The sequence below is a fragment of the Pholis gunnellus genome, assembly GCF_910591455.1.
Source record: "Pholis gunnellus genome assembly, chromosome: 3".
In the NCBI taxonomy this organism is placed as follows: Eukaryota; Metazoa; Chordata; class Actinopteri; order Perciformes; family Pholidae; genus Pholis; species Pholis gunnellus.
The window spans coordinates 15,183,087-15,202,505 of NC_136529.1; the positions used below are offsets into that span (position 1 = coordinate 15,183,087).

At 41.8% G+C, this 19,419-nt stretch overlaps 1 protein-coding gene across 1 annotated transcript in view; it reads right to left on the reverse strand.

Annotated features, from left to right (window-relative positions):
- LOC306715849 (potassium voltage-gated channel subfamily B member 1-like) overlaps positions 1–17,104 on the reverse strand; it is a gene marked incomplete at both ends in the record, with an annotated part of 29,366 nt that extends 12,262 nt beyond the window's left edge. The window contains one exon of the mRNA XM_079186328.1: positions 16,550–17,104. Coding sequence (XP_079042454.1) covers positions 16,550–17,104 — 555 coding nt within the window. The remainder of the gene's footprint in view (positions 1–16,549) is intronic.
- Positions 17,105–19,419: the final 2,315 nt, after the last annotated feature.

Consider the following 19,419-nt stretch of genomic DNA (forward strand, 5'->3'; position numbering starts at 1 on the left):
GGCAAGCAATCATGTGATGATCATGCTGAACCACACAGTGGAAAAAAGTTCCTGCATTTCTCAGCCGGCACAGCTCTCTGATTTAATTTCTCATAATTTAATACTTAGTAGTTGGTAGCGAAAAAGTTCAAGCTCCTGCCACAAATTCCAATAAGACTATTCACACTAGAGCTGAAAGGATTTGTCGATTAATCGGTTTTGTAAACTGACAGAAATAAATTGGATTCTGTTTGTCATTTTTCAAGCAGAAGTGTCAAACATAACCAATGTGAGAATTTGCTACTTTCCTTTGTCTTATGCAATTATAAATGACGTGTTTTGAGGTTTTAGGCTGTTGATCAGACAAAAAGGCAGCTGAAGGCGTCGCATTGAGTCTAAGGAAACTGTCAACAGCATCTTTTTAATTCACTATTTTCTGAAATTTTGTAGACTTAATAATTAATTACAAAATAATTGGCTCATTCATTGATAAAGAATATATTGTTAGTTGCAGCTCTAAACCACACAAGTGCACACACACACACACACACACACACACACACACACACACACACACACACACACACACACACACACACACACACACACACACACACACACACACACACACACACACACACAGAAATGTGTATTCATAAACATGGGTGCCTCAGGGAAATTTAGTTTTTCATGGTGTCAGCAGGATCAGTCCCACTGCAATTCTGAAGCAAGCTGCAATTACGACTACTGGTACAAAACAAGATCAGCTCCTCAAAGTTTATTTATACAACTCTAAATAATCAGTGTTAACGAGCTTCACGCTTGTGTTGGTGTCAAGCTTCCAGGACGGCACCCTTGCTTTTAGCTCATATACCACTTCAGACTTTGACACGCACAATAATGATCCAAACACCTGTCTTTTAGTGAGGTGATTGCTGCCAAAATCATACAGCCAATGCAGAGATAACAAATATGGGTTACAGTATATGGGTTAGCAGCTGCAGTTGTGTTATTATTTGCTGTTGAAATGAGAATGATTCAGCGCGAGTATCGACTGTAGAAGACTTTCGTTCTGCAAAGGCCGAACATCCCAGTTGTATAAAGTGAGAATGACAGTGACCATGATTTGCAAGTGGAACAAAACCTTTAATTGTAGAAGTATGTGTTTAATGCTGCTGCCATCATCGGGGTCCTGAAGCTGAGACATTAGGCAGAGAGAAAGACACAAGTGGTCAGAATTCGGTAGGTGCAATCAAACTGTGCCAGACAAAATCATGATTTAAAATGTCTAATTATGTGCTCTCGTTCTAGTTTCCCAGGTATGGAGCTCGAGTGGAGAGCTACACTCACTGCTAAACACATGTCAGACTGGTGCCTGATGCTCCACACACTACCTGTATCCATCCAGGCCTGCTGTAAACTGTCCGACAGTCAAGCACGCTGGCCCGGCCAATCACTGCCATACATGGAGTCGCTGACCACAGATTAAAACACACTTAGCCGTTCTCCCTCTGCTTCTCTTGACCCTTCTCCTCAACAGTTTCACCTCCATTACCGCCCATTTGAGATGACCCTCAGTTCACCTAATCTGATCTCACTTCCAGTTCCTCGCCACATGCAGCCCCTGTTACGAATCAATTAGAAATCAATCAAGGAGCCGTTTTTATACTGCAGCTGTTATCCTTCCCGCTAATCTACTAATCTGACTCGTCTGCTGCTCGTGCTACTACTACTGGAATGTTTAATGCATCAAAGAGAGGCTGCACGGTGTCCTGTCGGTTACAGACACAATCTTTTTTCATTTTGACAAGTATCTGCCCTGCTGTTGCTGTGACGTTTATATGGGCTGCAAGTGAAAAGACAATCCAGAAGGGATCAGTAAAGTGGCACAATCACATTTCTTATCCTCTTGGGACATTGATTTATCGTTCCTAAAAGTATAAGAGAAGCTGTCGCTGACACTCAGACACATCTCAGTGACACTGCAAACACAAACACACTCCTACAGTATATTTCTTCATGGCCTTTTAACCAGCCATCTCCTCCCTCTCTTCCTGACGTTAAAATCACTTAATGCATCTCCTTCACTTTCCTTGGTCACTTCCACCCCATTTGAGTGCAATTAATTCTGGTTTCATGGTTATTCTTAAATCATTAAAGCAATCTTTATTTCCTATTCCTCCCCAGGCCCCTCCCAAACCAATGTGAACCTTCCTGTCTAATGTACATACTGAGCACGCGATATGCTCATCATTCTCTTTCAGTGCTCAGGACCTCAGCTCTCATCTAACTTACACAAAATCATCTGCACCGTCTCTTAGTTCACAAACTTCCTGAATTACTTCATCTTTAATGTTCAGGTTGGGCTCTCCTATTTGAGCTATGTACATTGATTGATACACCTTTAACCATTACATATTCTTGATTGTATCCTTGTCACCTTTTATATGATCCCATCATATAAAATGAATGACTTGTTCTATTAGCAAAGTGTTTCATACTCTGTAATATATTTATGTTCGAGGCAAAAAGGTGTTTCATTTACAAATCCTATTAGAAATGCAATATAACAATTGACCAAATGTCTTTCTCTGTGAAAAATCCTTGATGTTCACAGGGAGTATGTTTCACAACAAGAATTGCAAGCATTTCTGTAATCACTTGGCATTAGACACTGAGAGCGAGAGATCACACTTGGATTAGAAAGCAAATCCGTACAGATTTGGCTGTTGTTGGCATTATCCACAGAGCCAAGTTCTCCATGGGATAGCCCCCGGGACTTCCGTCTAATACTGATTTTGATCTGGGCAGAGGCTTTATGAAGAGTCTCTAATGAGCAGCCTTCTCCTCTCATCTTCTCAAAGCTCTGCCCTGCTGCAAAACCCACTGTGCGGACCACGAGAGGAAGTTCATCACATAAAGTCGCAAATTAGATAAAAATTACTTGGACATGCTGTCGTCTTCACCACTCTGGAAAAGATAAAGGACGATATCTGTCAATGTTGATTACAAGTCCTATTTACATAACATATAACACATGGTAGTGTCTATTATAATGATGAGTTATTTTAGTTATTTCTTTAGCAGTATGTAAGTATTAACAGTACGGCGTGCCTGGCACAGTTTGTATTTCTCTGCATGCTGAAGCGTTGTTCATTGAGCTGCAGTAATGGTGGAATTTGGAGGATGATGTCTTATTTTTCAGCCTTTCCAAAATAAAAACAAAACAGAAGCAAAAGTCCAAGAAACAAAGTTTCTTTGTTCAAACATAACCTGCAAATCATTGGCATGTGTGGCTTACTAGTTTAGCCGACAACTTTAAGTAACTGAGCGTCACTTCCAAGGACAACTACATTGTTTTGTGGGGTTACAGGTTACATGAAAAAAAATCCCTGCTCACAACTCACACATCCACCATGTAGTTTTACCACTGTTTCGAAGCCTTTGTCATTTCCATGTCTTATTATGGATAATTTCTTTTACCTGGGAATTATTAGCTTAGTCTCAGTCTTTTAGCACAATATAATGTAGCCATTGATTGCATATTTAAGGACCCTTTTACACAATTCATGTTGTAAAATGAGCTGAAAACATTCAAAGGTCAGCTGGAGACGTCGTTTTCAACCAATTCATCGAGCTGATGTTAGCTGAATTAGTTAGCTAGCTACAGCTTATAAAATCCGACAGCAACAGTTGTCATTTCAGCCAACAAATATCAACAGCTGCCGGCTAGCTTGACAGGCGTGATAGTAATTAAGATGGCACGGCTTAGCGAACGGTCAATTAAACAATTCATCAATTCATCCAGCAGCCAGTGAATGCAACACTTCATCGTCTCACTCCTCGGCCTCGGCCCTTGGCACACTCACACAGTGAGACTTTCCAAACTGTCCCAGTTGAGTCTGTGTTTCTGTCCTCAGAGCTGCATCTGGAACCACAAAATGTGTTAATGTAACGACACGGGAGTCAAGTTTCCCACAGATCACCAACCCTTTCAATTTACATCGCGCTGCTCAGTTTACACAGAACCCATGGACTCTCGGCTTCTGTTCTCGTGGGAGATGGAGTTGCCTGAGGTGGTTTGTTTGAGAGATGGATGTCACAGACAGGATGAGGCAGCCAGGCGATGGTTTTCCAACAATTATGAGCTGAAACCCGCAGCTTTAGAGGCGTATCATCTGACTCCGCGCCACTGGTGTTCATTACTACATCAACTAATTTTAGAGAAGGATTATATGGGAGCAAAATATAGTGGTGAGAGTACAGGACCTTCAACACACAGGAGCAGGAAACATGGCACGCATGAACACAACACCAGAGTAACAGACCACGAACAGTATGTCATTTTGCACCTCTGGTCTCTATGCTCACTAACCTTCCATAATTTCATAACCTTCAACCTGTGACCCACATCCTCTTCTCACCTTTCCTGCTTGGCCCAGTTAAGACCTACATGCCTGTATACCTCTGTGGCCTATGTCTCACACCAGACAAAGGTAAGGTGATGTGCTTGTGACCGGTGTCTGGTAGGCGGAGGAAGGAGCGAGAGAAATGAGAGCAGCGAGTAGGCTGAGGCTCTGGCAGCAGACTGGGGAGAACGGGGCCTCCTGGGACTGCTGCCTGGAGATTAGTGGGATAGTGATTGAAACTCACACAATCCACCCACTCTGCACTGCCAGACTATCAGCTACACTGGCTCTTAGTGTAACGCAGTGCGGTATGCTAAGAACAGCATTTGTATTCAGAGAAATGCTTTGGACCTTTCTGGGATTCTTCATAATAAGAAACACCTGCGGTCTAAGGTGAGCTACCTGAGGAGGTGGACTGCTTTCAGCTGCTCCTGAGGGACTACACCTCTGTGGTGACATCCTGGCAGACGGAGTCATGTGCCACTAAGGTGATCTCCTACGTCTCGTATGGCTCGTCTACAGTTCTCTGAAACACCACTCCAGAATGTAATTACAACGAATGAGCATTAGTTCCTCCTCAGTCAGCACACCACAGGAGTCTCGCATAATTACCAGCAACAAATGCTGCAAGGATGTGGCCTTTGATCTTCTCTCACATCCCCATGCGTTCACACTGGATTCTACATATTTCAAAGACTTTTGCTTTCCTCACTTATTAAATGCATACATCACTCTGCGGGCTACTGACAGTGTGTCTGTCGTCCCTTTACAAAACTTACGAGTAAACTTTGCGACCTGACAGATGAAATTCACGGTTGACTACACAATACACCGTCTTCCTCCATAACAGCAAACATTTTAAAAGTATGGCCTTGAATTCAGTTTTAAATAGAAGCAAAATCCGCTGCAATTCTTCACTGTGTTGACCCAGAAAAGCTCTCTCTCTCTCTCTCGCTCACTCAGATGAGAAAGATAAATATAGACACCTACATACAGTATGTGGTACTGTAAATACAGTGCACACCAACATTTATACAACACAGTGTATCATGCAGACATGTGGTAATCTGTCTGTGTATTTCTATTTTAAGTGTGGGATCTTTAGCCATGTAGAGAATCTATTATTCTTTTGCTGACGAGGAGCCTATTATTCATTCTACTCTCTTCTAATAACTGCAGTCAAGTTTGTTGATGTAAGCACAGCAGCACTGCCTCTTTAGGTCTATAACCTCCTCTTACCGTCTACTCTTTGGTACTTCAGTGGGTTTTCTGTGGAAAATTGTTTCTGAGATTCTTCAGAGTCTATTGGTTCTGTGCCATTAAGTGCAAATGAAACACCCAATAGGAACCAATTACAGCAGGCATTAGGTAACAACAAACAAGCCCTGTACTCTTGGATAAAATGCACACAAAACAAATATTCATCTACCAACACCTCTAAAGCTCAGTAATTAGTAAAGGGTACTAGTTTGGCCAGGGTCAGAGTTGCCAGTCCAAGAGCGGCAACTCGAGAAAGTTGCCGCACCCCTCGGCCAAGAAATATTACCTTGCACTGCAGCAAGGGCAATCAAAACAAAAATCCACCTGGTCAGGTTAGAAGTGCTGCTTTTGTGTCTGGACCGCCAGTGTCCGAACCAATCAGAGAACCAATCAGCGACACAGAGAGGCGACTGTTGGTTCAAAACCACGATGGCGGTTCCTGAAAAAGGTAGGGTAGATGCTGCAATGGCATCAGTTATATCAGAACTGGAAAGTTTTTCTTCAAAGAAAAAGCAAAGAACGAGTTTGATGGACAGATGGTTCATCCAATCACCTGCCAAGTCATTTTTTAAAGTGTCTGCCCTTTTCCAAACAGTTTCTGATCACTGCTTCTCAGATTGGTCAGGTTACAACAAAAAAACATAAAACAGCTCATTTTAATTCATACACTTGTACAAACAAGCTTTAACATGTTAATTAGTGAGCTTTATCGAACTCTAGACAAGAAAGGGACTAGCACATTTCTGTGCTTACCATTACTAATGAATATTAAAATACTGTATCTGGCAGCACTTACAGCTATATTGAGGGGTACTGAGTGCACTGTAAAACCACAACATTCAGTGACGTGCCAGTCTATCCAACACTAAACCTCTCTATCTCACTCACGCGCTCACACTCCCTCTTTCTGTCTCCCTATGTGTGAAAGGAAACCTTTGCAGTACCCTCCTCTGATTTATAAAAGAAACATACTTGTGAATCCGACAGTCTGCTGTTGGAAAATAAGACGACTGCCAAACAGTTTGATGTAGTCCAATGAAAAGGTTCCAGTCTGCCACAAACACAATCAACACAATTACAACATCAATGTATCTATTTAAAGATGTGTGTGTGTGTGTGTGTGTGTGTGTGTGTGTGTGTGTGTGTTTCATGGGGAGAATGAAGAGGAAAATAACTAAAAAAGAAAAGGTGTTTCAATAAAAGCACGAGAAAGGTTAGGAAAATGTGCAATTTATGTGCATGAATGTGTGTCTGTGTGTGTGTACGTGTGTGACAGCGTATTTATTTATAGAGGCCCCTTGGGAGAAGAGTGTCATTACTGTGCTAAAGTAGAAACTCTGGCGGAGCTGTGCGAGATGTCACACTAAGGTGGCTTCATCACTCCCCGCAGGCTGGGCCTCATTAGGTTGGGCAACACCCTGTATAATATTAACAAGCACACCTCTTCTGCATTGTCCTTCTAAAACCCCATTAAAACAAAACACCACAATGTCTCTGTGGATAGTGTTTTTTTAAATGACCACAATGTCACAGTTTCCTCTGTCAATTCATGCTGGGGTTCTTATTTTTCGTACAAAATTCATCAAATAGTAAAGAGAAACATACGCTATCTTCAGTTTTTATGCGTTATGAAGCTAGCGTAAGTTCATGCAGGACACGGAAGTTATACGCCCCAGCTGTAACCGGCTGACAGCCAGCCGATTGAATCATAGCTTCCAATCGGCCACGCACCAATCACAGCTCACTCTCACTTCAAGGAGGTTTATTTAAATATGGCTTCCTCCTCACTGATTCATGCTACATCTACGCTGTTACAGACCGCGCTGCTGGCGAAGCTTCGCCTCCTCCACCCCAGCCTCCACCTCTTTGTTAGTTCATCTTCTGGCAAATGGTTGAAATGTATTTAAAAAATGTACCTCTGTCCTGTAAACCCAGGGGGGTTATTGCTCGGTGCTCCCAGTCTTAGCTCAGTAGCTGCTGGCTAATCCGGGGAGCATTCAAAGAGCGGAGCCATTATCGCCAAGCTTAACTGTATTCCATTTGTTGCAATAAATGGTTAAAATCTATAACGAGAGTGTCCCTGACTGGACTGTCATTATTGATTGCCTTGGTTTGAGTTATTCTGTTGCACATGAATTAAAGAGAGTAGGTGGACACATTGATCCAGAGATGGACATGAACTCCCCATGACTGTTTCTCCCTGCTCTGGTCATGCCTAATGCAACAGGTGGTCCACACAGGTGAAAGGTGAGAGGTTCACAACAAAGTGAAGGAAAGATCTAATCTCCCTGTGCTGGCTTAATCTGTAACGATCACCAGGGAAACCTCTCTCCTCCCACTCAAACCAACCCGACTTCAAGAGCTGCATTATCTCTACAAACCTTGCAGGGGCTTTCCCCAGAAACCATTAATCACAAGCTCCGTGTGGGGGCTTGATGGACTCAATATTTTTGAATTGTGCACCAGTCACACAACTGTATCTAAAGCTAATTTGTCTATTGCGCGTGAATGCGCACATCTCGGTCTAAATGTGAGCTGCATGTAAAATGAGAACAGCAGATGACGGTATTTAAACAAAGCTTCCCTGTTTGCTTTTCGTTCTCACTCTATTTGCTAAAGAGCATTAGCTATTGAGACGTGTCTGGAGAACAATAGCTATTTCTCTCACATATCTGCCTCTCTATTCCTGCTGACATCTTCACTCAGTCACATAATGGGTGCAGACCTTAGATAAACCCATTGGACTTTAATGTTTACTGCACAGTAAATGTGTCACCAGCTTCGTTCCTAACGATGCAAGGCGATATGCTATTGCTGTAACCTGACGCTTTGTTTAATTTAGCCTGTCTACCATGGCAGACGTGCTGCTCCACAGTGAGAGACTGGTGGTGATCTTGTGTTAATTGAACTCTGTTGTTGACTGTTCGTCCATGTAGCTTTCAGGTGTTGGGTTCTGTATCAAGTTCAGGTAATACTTACTGTTGCTCAGTCTGGCAGCCGCTGTGAGCGGCAGTTCACACGTGGATCTCCTCCTGCCTTCGTAGAGAGGAGAGACTTCAAACACCGCTACATTTTAAATCCAAGAAAATGTTGTCTGTTGGTGTTTGAACATCAACATGCTGTCTTGTACTGGTGGTGTATTTGTCGAATCACTTTTTGTTGTGTGTGTTGTTTGTAAAAACAATCAGGTACTACCTTCATTTAAACACTTTCTTGACTTTCTTTTATTAAAGAAGCACTTCTCTGCACACACAACAATACGCTAATGGACCTAAAAGGAAGAATGAGGCTGGTTTGAATATGTGTGCTTAACCTTATCTACCCCTGAGTGTCATGTGACCAGTCCCATTTAAAATAGGAAGCCTACGGTAGATGGCCATGATTCAAAAGATGCTCATAACCGTTACAGTGAAACTGTGAATACAGTATATATTTTTTTTTAATTTTCTTTCCCTGAGAATAAATCATGCTCAGTCATTCAGAAACAGCTTTTTGGAGAAATTCTATGCAAGAGAGAAGCAATTTTCCTGGCAGGGAACTGCTTCAATATAACTTCAATCTTTACTTCAACCAGAGTCAGCTACGCTTAAACAAGACTGAGCTTTCTCCTTTAACCGTCTCACATGACCAAAGGATGATTAAGGAGCAAAGACAAGGGGTAGATGCAAGTATAGGAAAATCAGTTGAGCTCTGGTACTGTAGCCAAACAAAAGGACAAAGCTCTGAACTTCCTCAGATACAGTGTGCTTCATTACTATCTTTGACGCTTAAGTGACCCTGGATGAGGTGTACATGACAAAGGAAAATGATTAAAAATGCATGAGCCATCTTTTTGTTCCGCTATCCGCATTTGATGACATGGAGAGTGAAGCACATGGAGCACTTGAGTTTGGGTAAAAAGCCAGAAGAGCAACATTAGAGAGCAGTGTCATGTAAAGCAAAAAGCTAAGAGATGGATTACATAGATTGAGGCTCCACAGAAAAGAAATCTGCTGTCAGAAAATGCATTGTACTGACTACAGAATTTCATTGCATTATTCAGTCATGCCTGTCATTCCTGTACGGGGGGCTGAAACTGACCTTTTCAGTCTCAGCCTGCAGAGTGAGCGATGAAAACCTTGGTGTGGTCTGCAACTGTAGCTCAGGGAGTAGTTTTAGCACATTGCTTTGGGTTCTAATGTCTAACTCTCTGGAAAGTGTTTTCCTCTGCGGGTGACCATGCGGCCCCACACCACTCTGTGTCTTCTTCAGTGATGTTCTCTCGCTGACAGGCCCATCTGAATAATGAATGAAGTTCTGCAGCAAAGTAGTCATGTCTCCGTCTCCTTGCAATTGACCTCTAAACTTTTTAAATGTCAGTGTCAAACCCTGTTTCACCAATGTGTGCGGACTATAAGGAAAGTCAGATAAGGCATTGTGCTCAAAATAAAGCATGGATTTTTTTATAGGTCTGTCAAACAGAGATATGCAGTCGGAGTCTGTGTGTGTCAGTGTGTGCATGTGTAGCATACTGTGTTGCCCCAGCTGGCTTGAGCGATAAGCTAATACTAGATCACCTCTCTCCATGAAAACTGCAGGGCAATGGAGGGGCTACAGTAGCGTACCTCTTCCTGAAAGCATGAAGCATCTAAAGGTCCAGTTGTCAAACGTATATGAAACTGGCTCCAATGCAATGTGGAAGCTCTGATTACAACACGAGTCTTTGAAGCCTCTGAGAAATCGTTTCAGCTTAGCAAATAAGATGTGGAACACACTCTCACCAACACACAAACAATGTAATCCTCCTCTCTGCAGTTGGGCAGATATTCTCTATCGATTAGGAACCACTGGGGTGGGACATGTTACTTCCTTATAGGTGAATTTCTATTCATGTGTTCCCACACACTGCTCAGGCGGCATCAAAAGCATGTTTTAAATCAACAATACTAATGTCTCTCTCAGTGTAGAATAGAGCTTCTTGGTTGCGACTGCACAATGAAGAACTTCATGTGCAGCCCCAAAACAAAAAAATATAGATATCATGACTTAAAGCTTAGCAGAAACAAAAATGGGAAAGCATGCAAGCACTTTGCGGTTCCAACCAAAGCCTCTCAACGTGCCAACTTTTACATCTGTCACTGTAACTGGTGTCAACAGACTCCAAAGTGAAAAAAAGAGTATGGACATTAAAAACATCAACAGTATATGGATGGTTTGTGTGTTGAGTGGATTCAAACTTTAAGTAGTGTATTTATTATTACTTGTTTCTGTGACTATTGTTGCTCAATACAACTCTTTGGTACATCCATGTATGTAGTCGGTCTGAGAGCTGACTTTAAAATTATAGAAAAATAATTTTCCATGAGTGTTGTTATGATGATATAGCTATTATCTCTATGCGATCAAGAGTTTTCAAAGTCGGAGACTGCGGGCCTCATTATGATAACTAATGTAATATTTTTTCACTTCCATTCACTGAGCCTGCCCCCCCTTTGAAAACCTCTAACTTAGATGAATAAAACAAATATATTTATAGAGTTCTTTCTATGTTTAGAATTCATACAATAATGAGAGCTTTAACGCTGTTACTTGGACTTGAATAATGAGGAGAGTACAATAGAAGAAAACTGAAACAGGGAGATGAGGTGATAAGAGAGCAAGGAAGAGACGGAGAGACTCTGATTACCTCCGACCCTTTTGTGAAACTGTCCTTGAGACTCTGTATAAGCCCACTTGACGATACATTGCACTGCAGTCAGTCTGGCAGCTGGGAAACTGTCTGCCATTGATTTGATTTATGGCTATTCAAAACTCACCCAAGCACAATGGAAGAGTTGCCGTCACCCGGCAACAACCCTTGAAAACAACTTGTGAAATACACTCGGATGGATAGCATGCATGCCTGGCTACTAGCATAAACACACACACACAAATACACACACACACAAATACAATAGGAGAACAGTGGGGAGGAAAGGAGAGACAGAAACACATGGTCACAGACAAGACTCTCAGCTCCGTTGCTTCAGAGCCGCTGCTGACAATAACAGAGACCATAAAATCATAGTGACTGCTGCGTCTCCTCTGGTCCCAACGCTGCGAGACAGCGCTGGAGGTTAGAACGAGTGACTGCACTCCGGCCTCATACAGAGCTATCAGCAGGCAGTGGTCTCTGGGAAGTCACATGACTGAGTCCCTCTCTATTGGCTGGTCAGGGTGTGTCCCCCCACTCAACCCAGCTTGCCTTACATCTTAAGGTGTTTGCCATCGATTTCCCCCTCTAGCCATTGCCAGGGTGCACAGAGTTCCCTTCACAAACAGCAAAGCAAAGTGCTTGCAGTGAAGTCAATCAGGCATATCTGATGTGTGGCAAGAAGTGCAGTTAACTGCCTCTAGTCATGGCTGTCTTTGGCTCACTGAGACGTTTCCATGCAATTAGTTCAAACAGCTTCTGCTGAGGCGCAATAACTAAGTGTCAGTTTTTATAGCTCGGTATCCTGTTCTGGACCAAAGCTTCAGCGGGAATAGAGAACGCTGCAAGGCTTTTGGGAGACAAGAACCCAAATTCCCAGAGTGCAGAAGTGTCAAAAGACTTTTAAGTGGAAACTCAACAGGAAATGAATAAGAACTTGCTCCTTTCCTGTTTGTAAGTTACCATTAGGCTCAGTTAACTTAACAACTACTATATATTTATGAGCTTTAGAGTTTATTTTACAATATGGATTTTGAAACGCAGTAATTTGTGTTTTCAATATCTCACAGCACCCTCCATCTCATCCAACGCCAGGAATGGATTATCAATCCAATTTAGTTTGTTAGTGTTTTTAATTGTCTCTGTTGCTTCTCTTTGACATGTTGAATCTTTTTGTTTTATTCTGTGTCAGCCTCCACGTTGATTAAATGTAAATACAATCAATAATTTAAAAAAATCACACAATATAACTGTTTATTTTCTCATCTTTCTAAGCTCTGAGATGTTGCTCATACCTACAATGTTAAAACAAAACCAAAGGGTTAAAAGAGTTATAATATAATTCTAACCGATTCATACTGACTCCACAAAACAAAAGCTAATTTTGATCTACATTCTTGATGCCTTGACCGTGCGAGAGATGTGAGGTAAACTACGAGGCATATTTCTTGGAATAATCCGGTAATAATTTATTCAAATTTTGTAATTCAACTCTTTAAACAAATATTAAGACCGTCACCTGTGAAAGGTAATGTGATATTATACTGCAGCATACCATTTTTGAAACTGCCTTCTCTTATATGGATAAATTCACACATGTCTAAAGCACCCGAAACCATGGTTTGAAATCTTATAACAGAATATTTGTGACTAAATAAGTAACTAAAATATTTCATCCGATTTGATTGATTTTGATGAGTTGACTGACCACCTCAAAACTGTAATCACATGATTCACGTTTTGCTAAATCCTGATTGGTGCATCTCCTTTTCTCAACGGAGCCCCGCCCTTTTCAAAACCAACGAGATGAGCACAGACAAAACCGAACAGGCCGAAATCTCCCGTGAAAGAACCAAAACGGCTCTGACTGATGCAGAAAATGTTTGTGTTCATGTATACGACTCCATCGCCGTAGTAAGCTGATTGAGAAAACCTCGAGCTGCTGGCCTTTAAATACAGCCACTTTCAGATGCCAAACCTCTGGGAGCGTGATTTATAGGGCGGCTGTGATCCCTTCCAAGACTGAGCTGCATCTCAGGGAGTATTAAACAACAGCAGCATGCTTAGACATGCTGTGTTACATAGACTGGTTTCACTCACAACCCACTTACCCTTTCCTCCCACTCGGATATACGCTAAAAATGACAACATGGGCATTCAGCACACACTGCAAGAGCTTATCATTTTTTGATGAAATGATTACCTGCACGTTTTCCCAGAGTTTCCAGGAGTCCATATTGTTATGATGAATAATTTAGTGGGCAGACCCATGGTGGAAATGCAGACTCAAGTGTGTCTAAAACTGTTCAGTAACACCTCAACAATCCCAAGCAGAAAGACAGACTATCAAATACTGCACACATGCTGTCCTTCACCTCTGCTTTTGACATGTCCGAGAGAGTGCTGGTGCCCATGTGTATTTTTGGGGAGGTTATAACTCCCAAAGGTTGATGATGAGGTGACATCTGGAGCTGTAGATATTCTGGATCACACCTTCTCTCTCCGGCATTAAGTCAAGCGTTATTAATGTGCAATTAAAATTTAATTTCAGCACTGAAAAATAAATGAGGCAGAATGTGTGTTTGGGAGCAAGCCATTTCACCGATGCAACTCTTCAATTAAGCCTCAGAAATAAGACTGCATTTAAAGGCTGTCATTTAACTTCAATGTGGCATTTTAAAAATCAGTTTTCTGTCTCATATGGGAAAAGTAAACCACGAGGAAACGGCCCTATTTGTCACTTCGCTTTCTTTTGTTCAAAAGTTGCTGGGGCCCTGAACTGTGCAGCACTTGTTTGTGTTTAGCTGATAGGAGTTCATGCCAGAACATTTTCCGAGGTCGGCCAAAAAGGTAGAATGATAGGGATGTCTGATGACAGGCCAATCTTCATCATTATGTCTCTCACATTAATTATAATCTCTCCCCATCACCGTAGACCATATCAAGTTATGAATAAGCAACATGAGAGTATACATTACTTTAACTCCATCAAATCAACTAAGGATATGACAGTCAATTGTATAATCATTTTACTATTTTCAAAGAAAACAAACTATATTTTCTTTCTACCAGGCCACATGTAAGTTTAAATGAGTTGCATTTCATTACTGTTATATGTTTGTATAGCAAGAAAAGTAAGTTATAATTATTATAAATAGTTATAACAGTTATAGTTATTACTATTATTATGGATAATTATGTTATCGATTTACACTCGCAATAATAGAGGACCCAGAGTATACCCTTGAGGAACCCCACAGGCAATTTTAAGAAAGGGTAGTTTGATATCAGCAACAATAACCTGAGGTATTAGATGAAATAAAACATATTTTTATCGAAATCAACAAATTTGACTTATTATATAAAAAATCATGCCCATCAATATCAAAAGCCTTCAAGGGAGGTGGATACGGTAAAGCTTGGAAGATGTTTGCATCTTAAATATGAGGCCAAACCAACATAAAGTGACAATGAATAGCTTCAGCTACATTCTTTGTCTTGGAGCTCGGAGTTGTTTCATAGATAAATGTGTGGAAAATGTATTAACATTACAGTTTGACAGAAAGGACTTTCTTTTCCCATTTCCTTTTTCAGACTTTCCTTTCTTGTTAACTTAACACGGATTTCCTCTGATGCCAGGATGTCTGCCAGTCAACGTGAATCAATTCCTTTCGCCTACAAAACTGCATTCCCATACAACTAACTGCTCAATTATGTTTTTGGGGGAAACGTATTTTCTCTGTTGCAGTTCTAACACCCCACCCCAAACTCCTTCCTACGTGGACTACGCAGTTTCATTTGAAACTTATTCGTGATACATCACAAGCAAACGTAATACACAACAAAATACGTTCACTCAAATGTAATTCACAATGTTTTGTTGTATGAGGACATCATTTTTAGGGGACAGGGCTGGCATTATTACCAAAGGACCTGGTGTTTGTCTGTGTGGTTAATGAGAGAACCAAGGGGCCCTGAGTGTCATAAATGTAACATGTCCTTAAGCAATGTGATTGCATATTTAAGAATTAAGAAATAATGAAGGCTTCAGTAATTAAAGGTCAGAGATAGATGAGCTGAATAAATTCCGCAGGAACGCGATCGTAATGACTTGACCATGATATCTTACATATTTCTGTGCACACATAAGTTTAAACCAACGACACATGGTGAAAATATTCTAATTTGAATCAGAAAATAAAAGCTTGACGCTGTCTGGTAAATGTAGAGTGACTGAAAAGAGCAACATCTCTAAATGTGCAGATTCCCCAAAGAGTTATCGTCGTGGTAAAATGCAATCGGGCAGTTATTTAACATTTGTGATTGAATATTGACCCAGTCACGTCAGTTCACTTAAAATGCTATTAACATGTCATGGCATCATTGATCCAGCAAAGTGAAGTACTCTTGTTCCTGAAGTGGGAGCTATGAGCCTGTTAATGAGCTGGATGATTGAACACTGGACTGGGGGTGGCTAATGAAGCTAAGAGGGGGTCTAAAAATATATATTCTGAGCAGGAGAGTCTCTTGCAGTCGTGATATGGATTACACTCTAACACTCATTGTCATTCTTGTCATCCTCTGTGGTGTTGCCATTGAAAAACAAACATTCAATAATTACCCCAGGAGACCAGCATGCAGGCAATACACGTCTCAGGAACAGTTATCTGACTGAAACCAATAAAGGGAGTCAATGAAGGCTGTTATGTCTTCACCAACAAAAAAGGCTTTTAATTAACTCACCAGTAAAAACAACACCTTTTCTTCTCAGGATAGTACACCTAGATACGATTATTGATTTAAGTGGAGTAACAGTTTCCAAAGTTATACTATTCTTCAATACACACTGATGAATAGGCTAAAATTTGCTGACAGCTTTGACATTCACCTCTGAGTACAACATCTATTTCTCATTCTCCCTCTCTCATGCACTCCAGCTGCTCAAAGTGACAGATTAAAAGCACTGGATCGGATTTAAATAAAGTCAGACATCAGATCAAACCAGTCTCAGAGAGCCTCTGGATATTGAACTACATTTCTTATGTTCCCTCTTTTCTCGTTTTGAAACTGCTTTTCTAAATTTACACCCTTTTCATTAGGACCAAACTCTACCCAGCAACCTTCCCTTCACCTCTTGATAGATACATCTTTATTAAAAACTTAATTAATATAGACCTGTTGGTCGTATGTCAATGCTATCCTCTCTCATGGTGGCTGTGTAGGACATTACCTTAGCAGCAAATGATGAGCTTGGTTTCTCCAAGAGGTCCCAGAGCTTCTTCCTCTTCTCGGAACAACATGTGGTTGTAAACTCCTCTCCGACCCTCTCTACCATATTCTCGGCCTCTCTCTTCAGCTCCTCGTTCATCTGCTCCTTTTTCTGGTGGTACCTGGCCTGGCAGCAGGACTCCAGGTAGATCTCGTCGATGCCCCAGAAGTCCAGCTCTTGACTGAACGAGAGGGCGCACATTTCTTCCATCATGTGCAACTTCCCGGTGCGGTAGAAGTTCAGAATGGAGGTGAAAGCGCCGGGGTGTCTGTCGAAAAAGTACTCGCTGTCATCCAGGCTGTAGTCGTCGCATACCTCCATGATCGAGTCGTGGGTGTTGCAGTCCCTCAGTTTGCCCAGTCTTGTGCGGGGCAGCCTATCCAGCGTTCTCCACAGGACTTCGTGGAGAAGGCCCCCGACGTTGAGTCTCACTCGCCGGGTGTGGGTCTTGTTGCGGATAATGTCCACGGTATCCGGTGGCAGCAAGGTGGCCGACGGAGGCTCCGTTTTGATCATCTTCACTCAAGTCACTCAAGTCTCTCTGTCTCTTGATAAGACTGGAAGATAAAATCCAGCAGATTAAGAAGACATGGTCCTGTAGATGACCACATCAGGGCCCCCCTCGTTTCTTCTTGTGGCTGTAATACAAAAAAAAAAAAATGATTGAAACGCTGTTGAACAGCCAGTGCCAGTGTCCTACAGTAGCAATGTCAGGTGGTTTATCCACTCATCAGAGAACCAAATAGATATTTTAATCAGCTTTGAGAGGCACAGCCGCTTTTCTTGCTGACAAGGGTGGCAGTGGGGGGTTGAGAGCCGGACCAATGATAAACTGGACTCCACTTGTGAGCGCTGTCCGGTGCTGAAACGCCTGTCTGTCACTCTGCAGACCCTGTCTGTCGCTGTCCGCGGACTGTGGTGCTGAAACGCCTCAGCTCGGTATGGGACAGCGATCAATCCCGATTCAAAGTCGGAGCAGTCGCGAAGTACTCATGCGAATGTGTTGTTATTATTATTACCATACTTCACATTAAGATGGACTGATACGAAAACCGATTATCAACTTTGATTTACAGCCCATAAAACATTATATCCACTCATGAGAGTCTGTACTCGAGTTTCAATTGACAAACAATTATAGCAGTTCTTAAAGTTGATATAATGATATAAAAATGATATAATAGCTACATTATTTCGCGAACATTATAGTCATGCAAAACAACTGCATTTTCGGAAAACATATGAATATTCCTTGGCCTACATGAGCTGGAAATCAAAGTAGTAAATATTGTAATGGTGGTCAGCAACGCCAAATAGAGACAGGGCATACAATATCAAAGTGAAACCAAGTGGGCTATAGCCTATCAAAAGGAAATCTGACATGAACACAATGAAGAAATAATTATACATACGTGTCTCCCGTTCATCCCGATTCATCTCATTGACGGAAATCAGCATTTCAAGTGTAAACGCGTAAAAACGTGCTATGTCCGTGCAGGTGTCCGGTGCTCCGCTGGGAGCTGGTGGAGCCATCATGAGCTACGTGGCGACACGTTGTAAAATATAACTGTGTATCGCCGTGTCCAGTCCACCCTTTTCAGCCCCTCCTGGAGCGATTCAACAAGTAGACTATTAAGAATAGCCGGGAATACTCTCGGTACCTCTCCTCTACCTGCTCACAGTGTGAGTGAGCGCTGGCCGGCGCCTGTGACTGTGAGCGGGATCCTGCAGGGGGCTGATTTCACTCATGCTCCTCCAGCGGCTGCAGCCTGTGTGAGTTTAACCCTAACAGGGCCAGTGAGCCACAGCTCAGTGCATCGACATGGTGTTTCTGCTTTGTGGAGCCGTTTTATAGGCCAGTAAACAATATTAGGAACTCAGATCTTTGGCCAGAACTTTTTCAAAAATGATTTAAAGAAGGTACTATACATCCACAACGATTACTGCAAAACAGTAATCCTATGTAGATTATTATAGACATTTTAAATGTATTATTTAACATTATAACATGACTTGTATAACATCAGTTATGTAATGTTTGTAAAATTGCTATTTTCCACTCGTAGTTGCTGGGCACGTATAGTTAGATTAATAAACTAGTACAAAGAAGAGTAGCCAATAAAAGAGTACCGAATACAGTACTAAGGTAGTCAAAAGTATCAAACACCCCCAAGTAAGGCCACTAAACACACCATATATCCCTATGGGCCACACATTCAGCCTACTATTAGAGACAGACCTACTGTCGTGTCATGGTGATCTTATTCTTCCCTGGATGGTAGCCTGTAAATGCTTCCTAAACTGGAAAGCAATAAGGAATACAATATCTGAAATCAGACTGCGCAACAGTCAAATCAGTCTTGGCAGAGACAACCCAACTGGCACACAGTCAGGCTCAGTGGGAAACATAGTAGTTGATCCACACAAAAGGGCTCAACACACACATGATCGTGCCCCGACTTTTTACATGTTTTTCATTCTTGAACATGATGTAACTAAAATATGAGTATAGAAATAAGAGCATGCTCTTTGTTGTTTCACTGCAAACTAGCACTGTACCTTACAGTCTGTGGCCCAATGATCTGCTTCTTCTAGTAAGTGATCAGTTTCCTTCCAAACGACATATAAATCTAAACTTTCCACTCAGCTTCACTGTGCAAACAGCAGGCATGTGTCAGTGTGACAGATGTGTGGCCGGCTCTGTTTACAGTACAGGCAGTCCGCTCATTACGCTCATGCTCTGTATTTAACAAACGAAACCGTCCTCCAAAGCTGAACTTCTTACAGCTCCTAAAATTGCCACCTTGTGAAGACAAATGTCATCGTTTTAT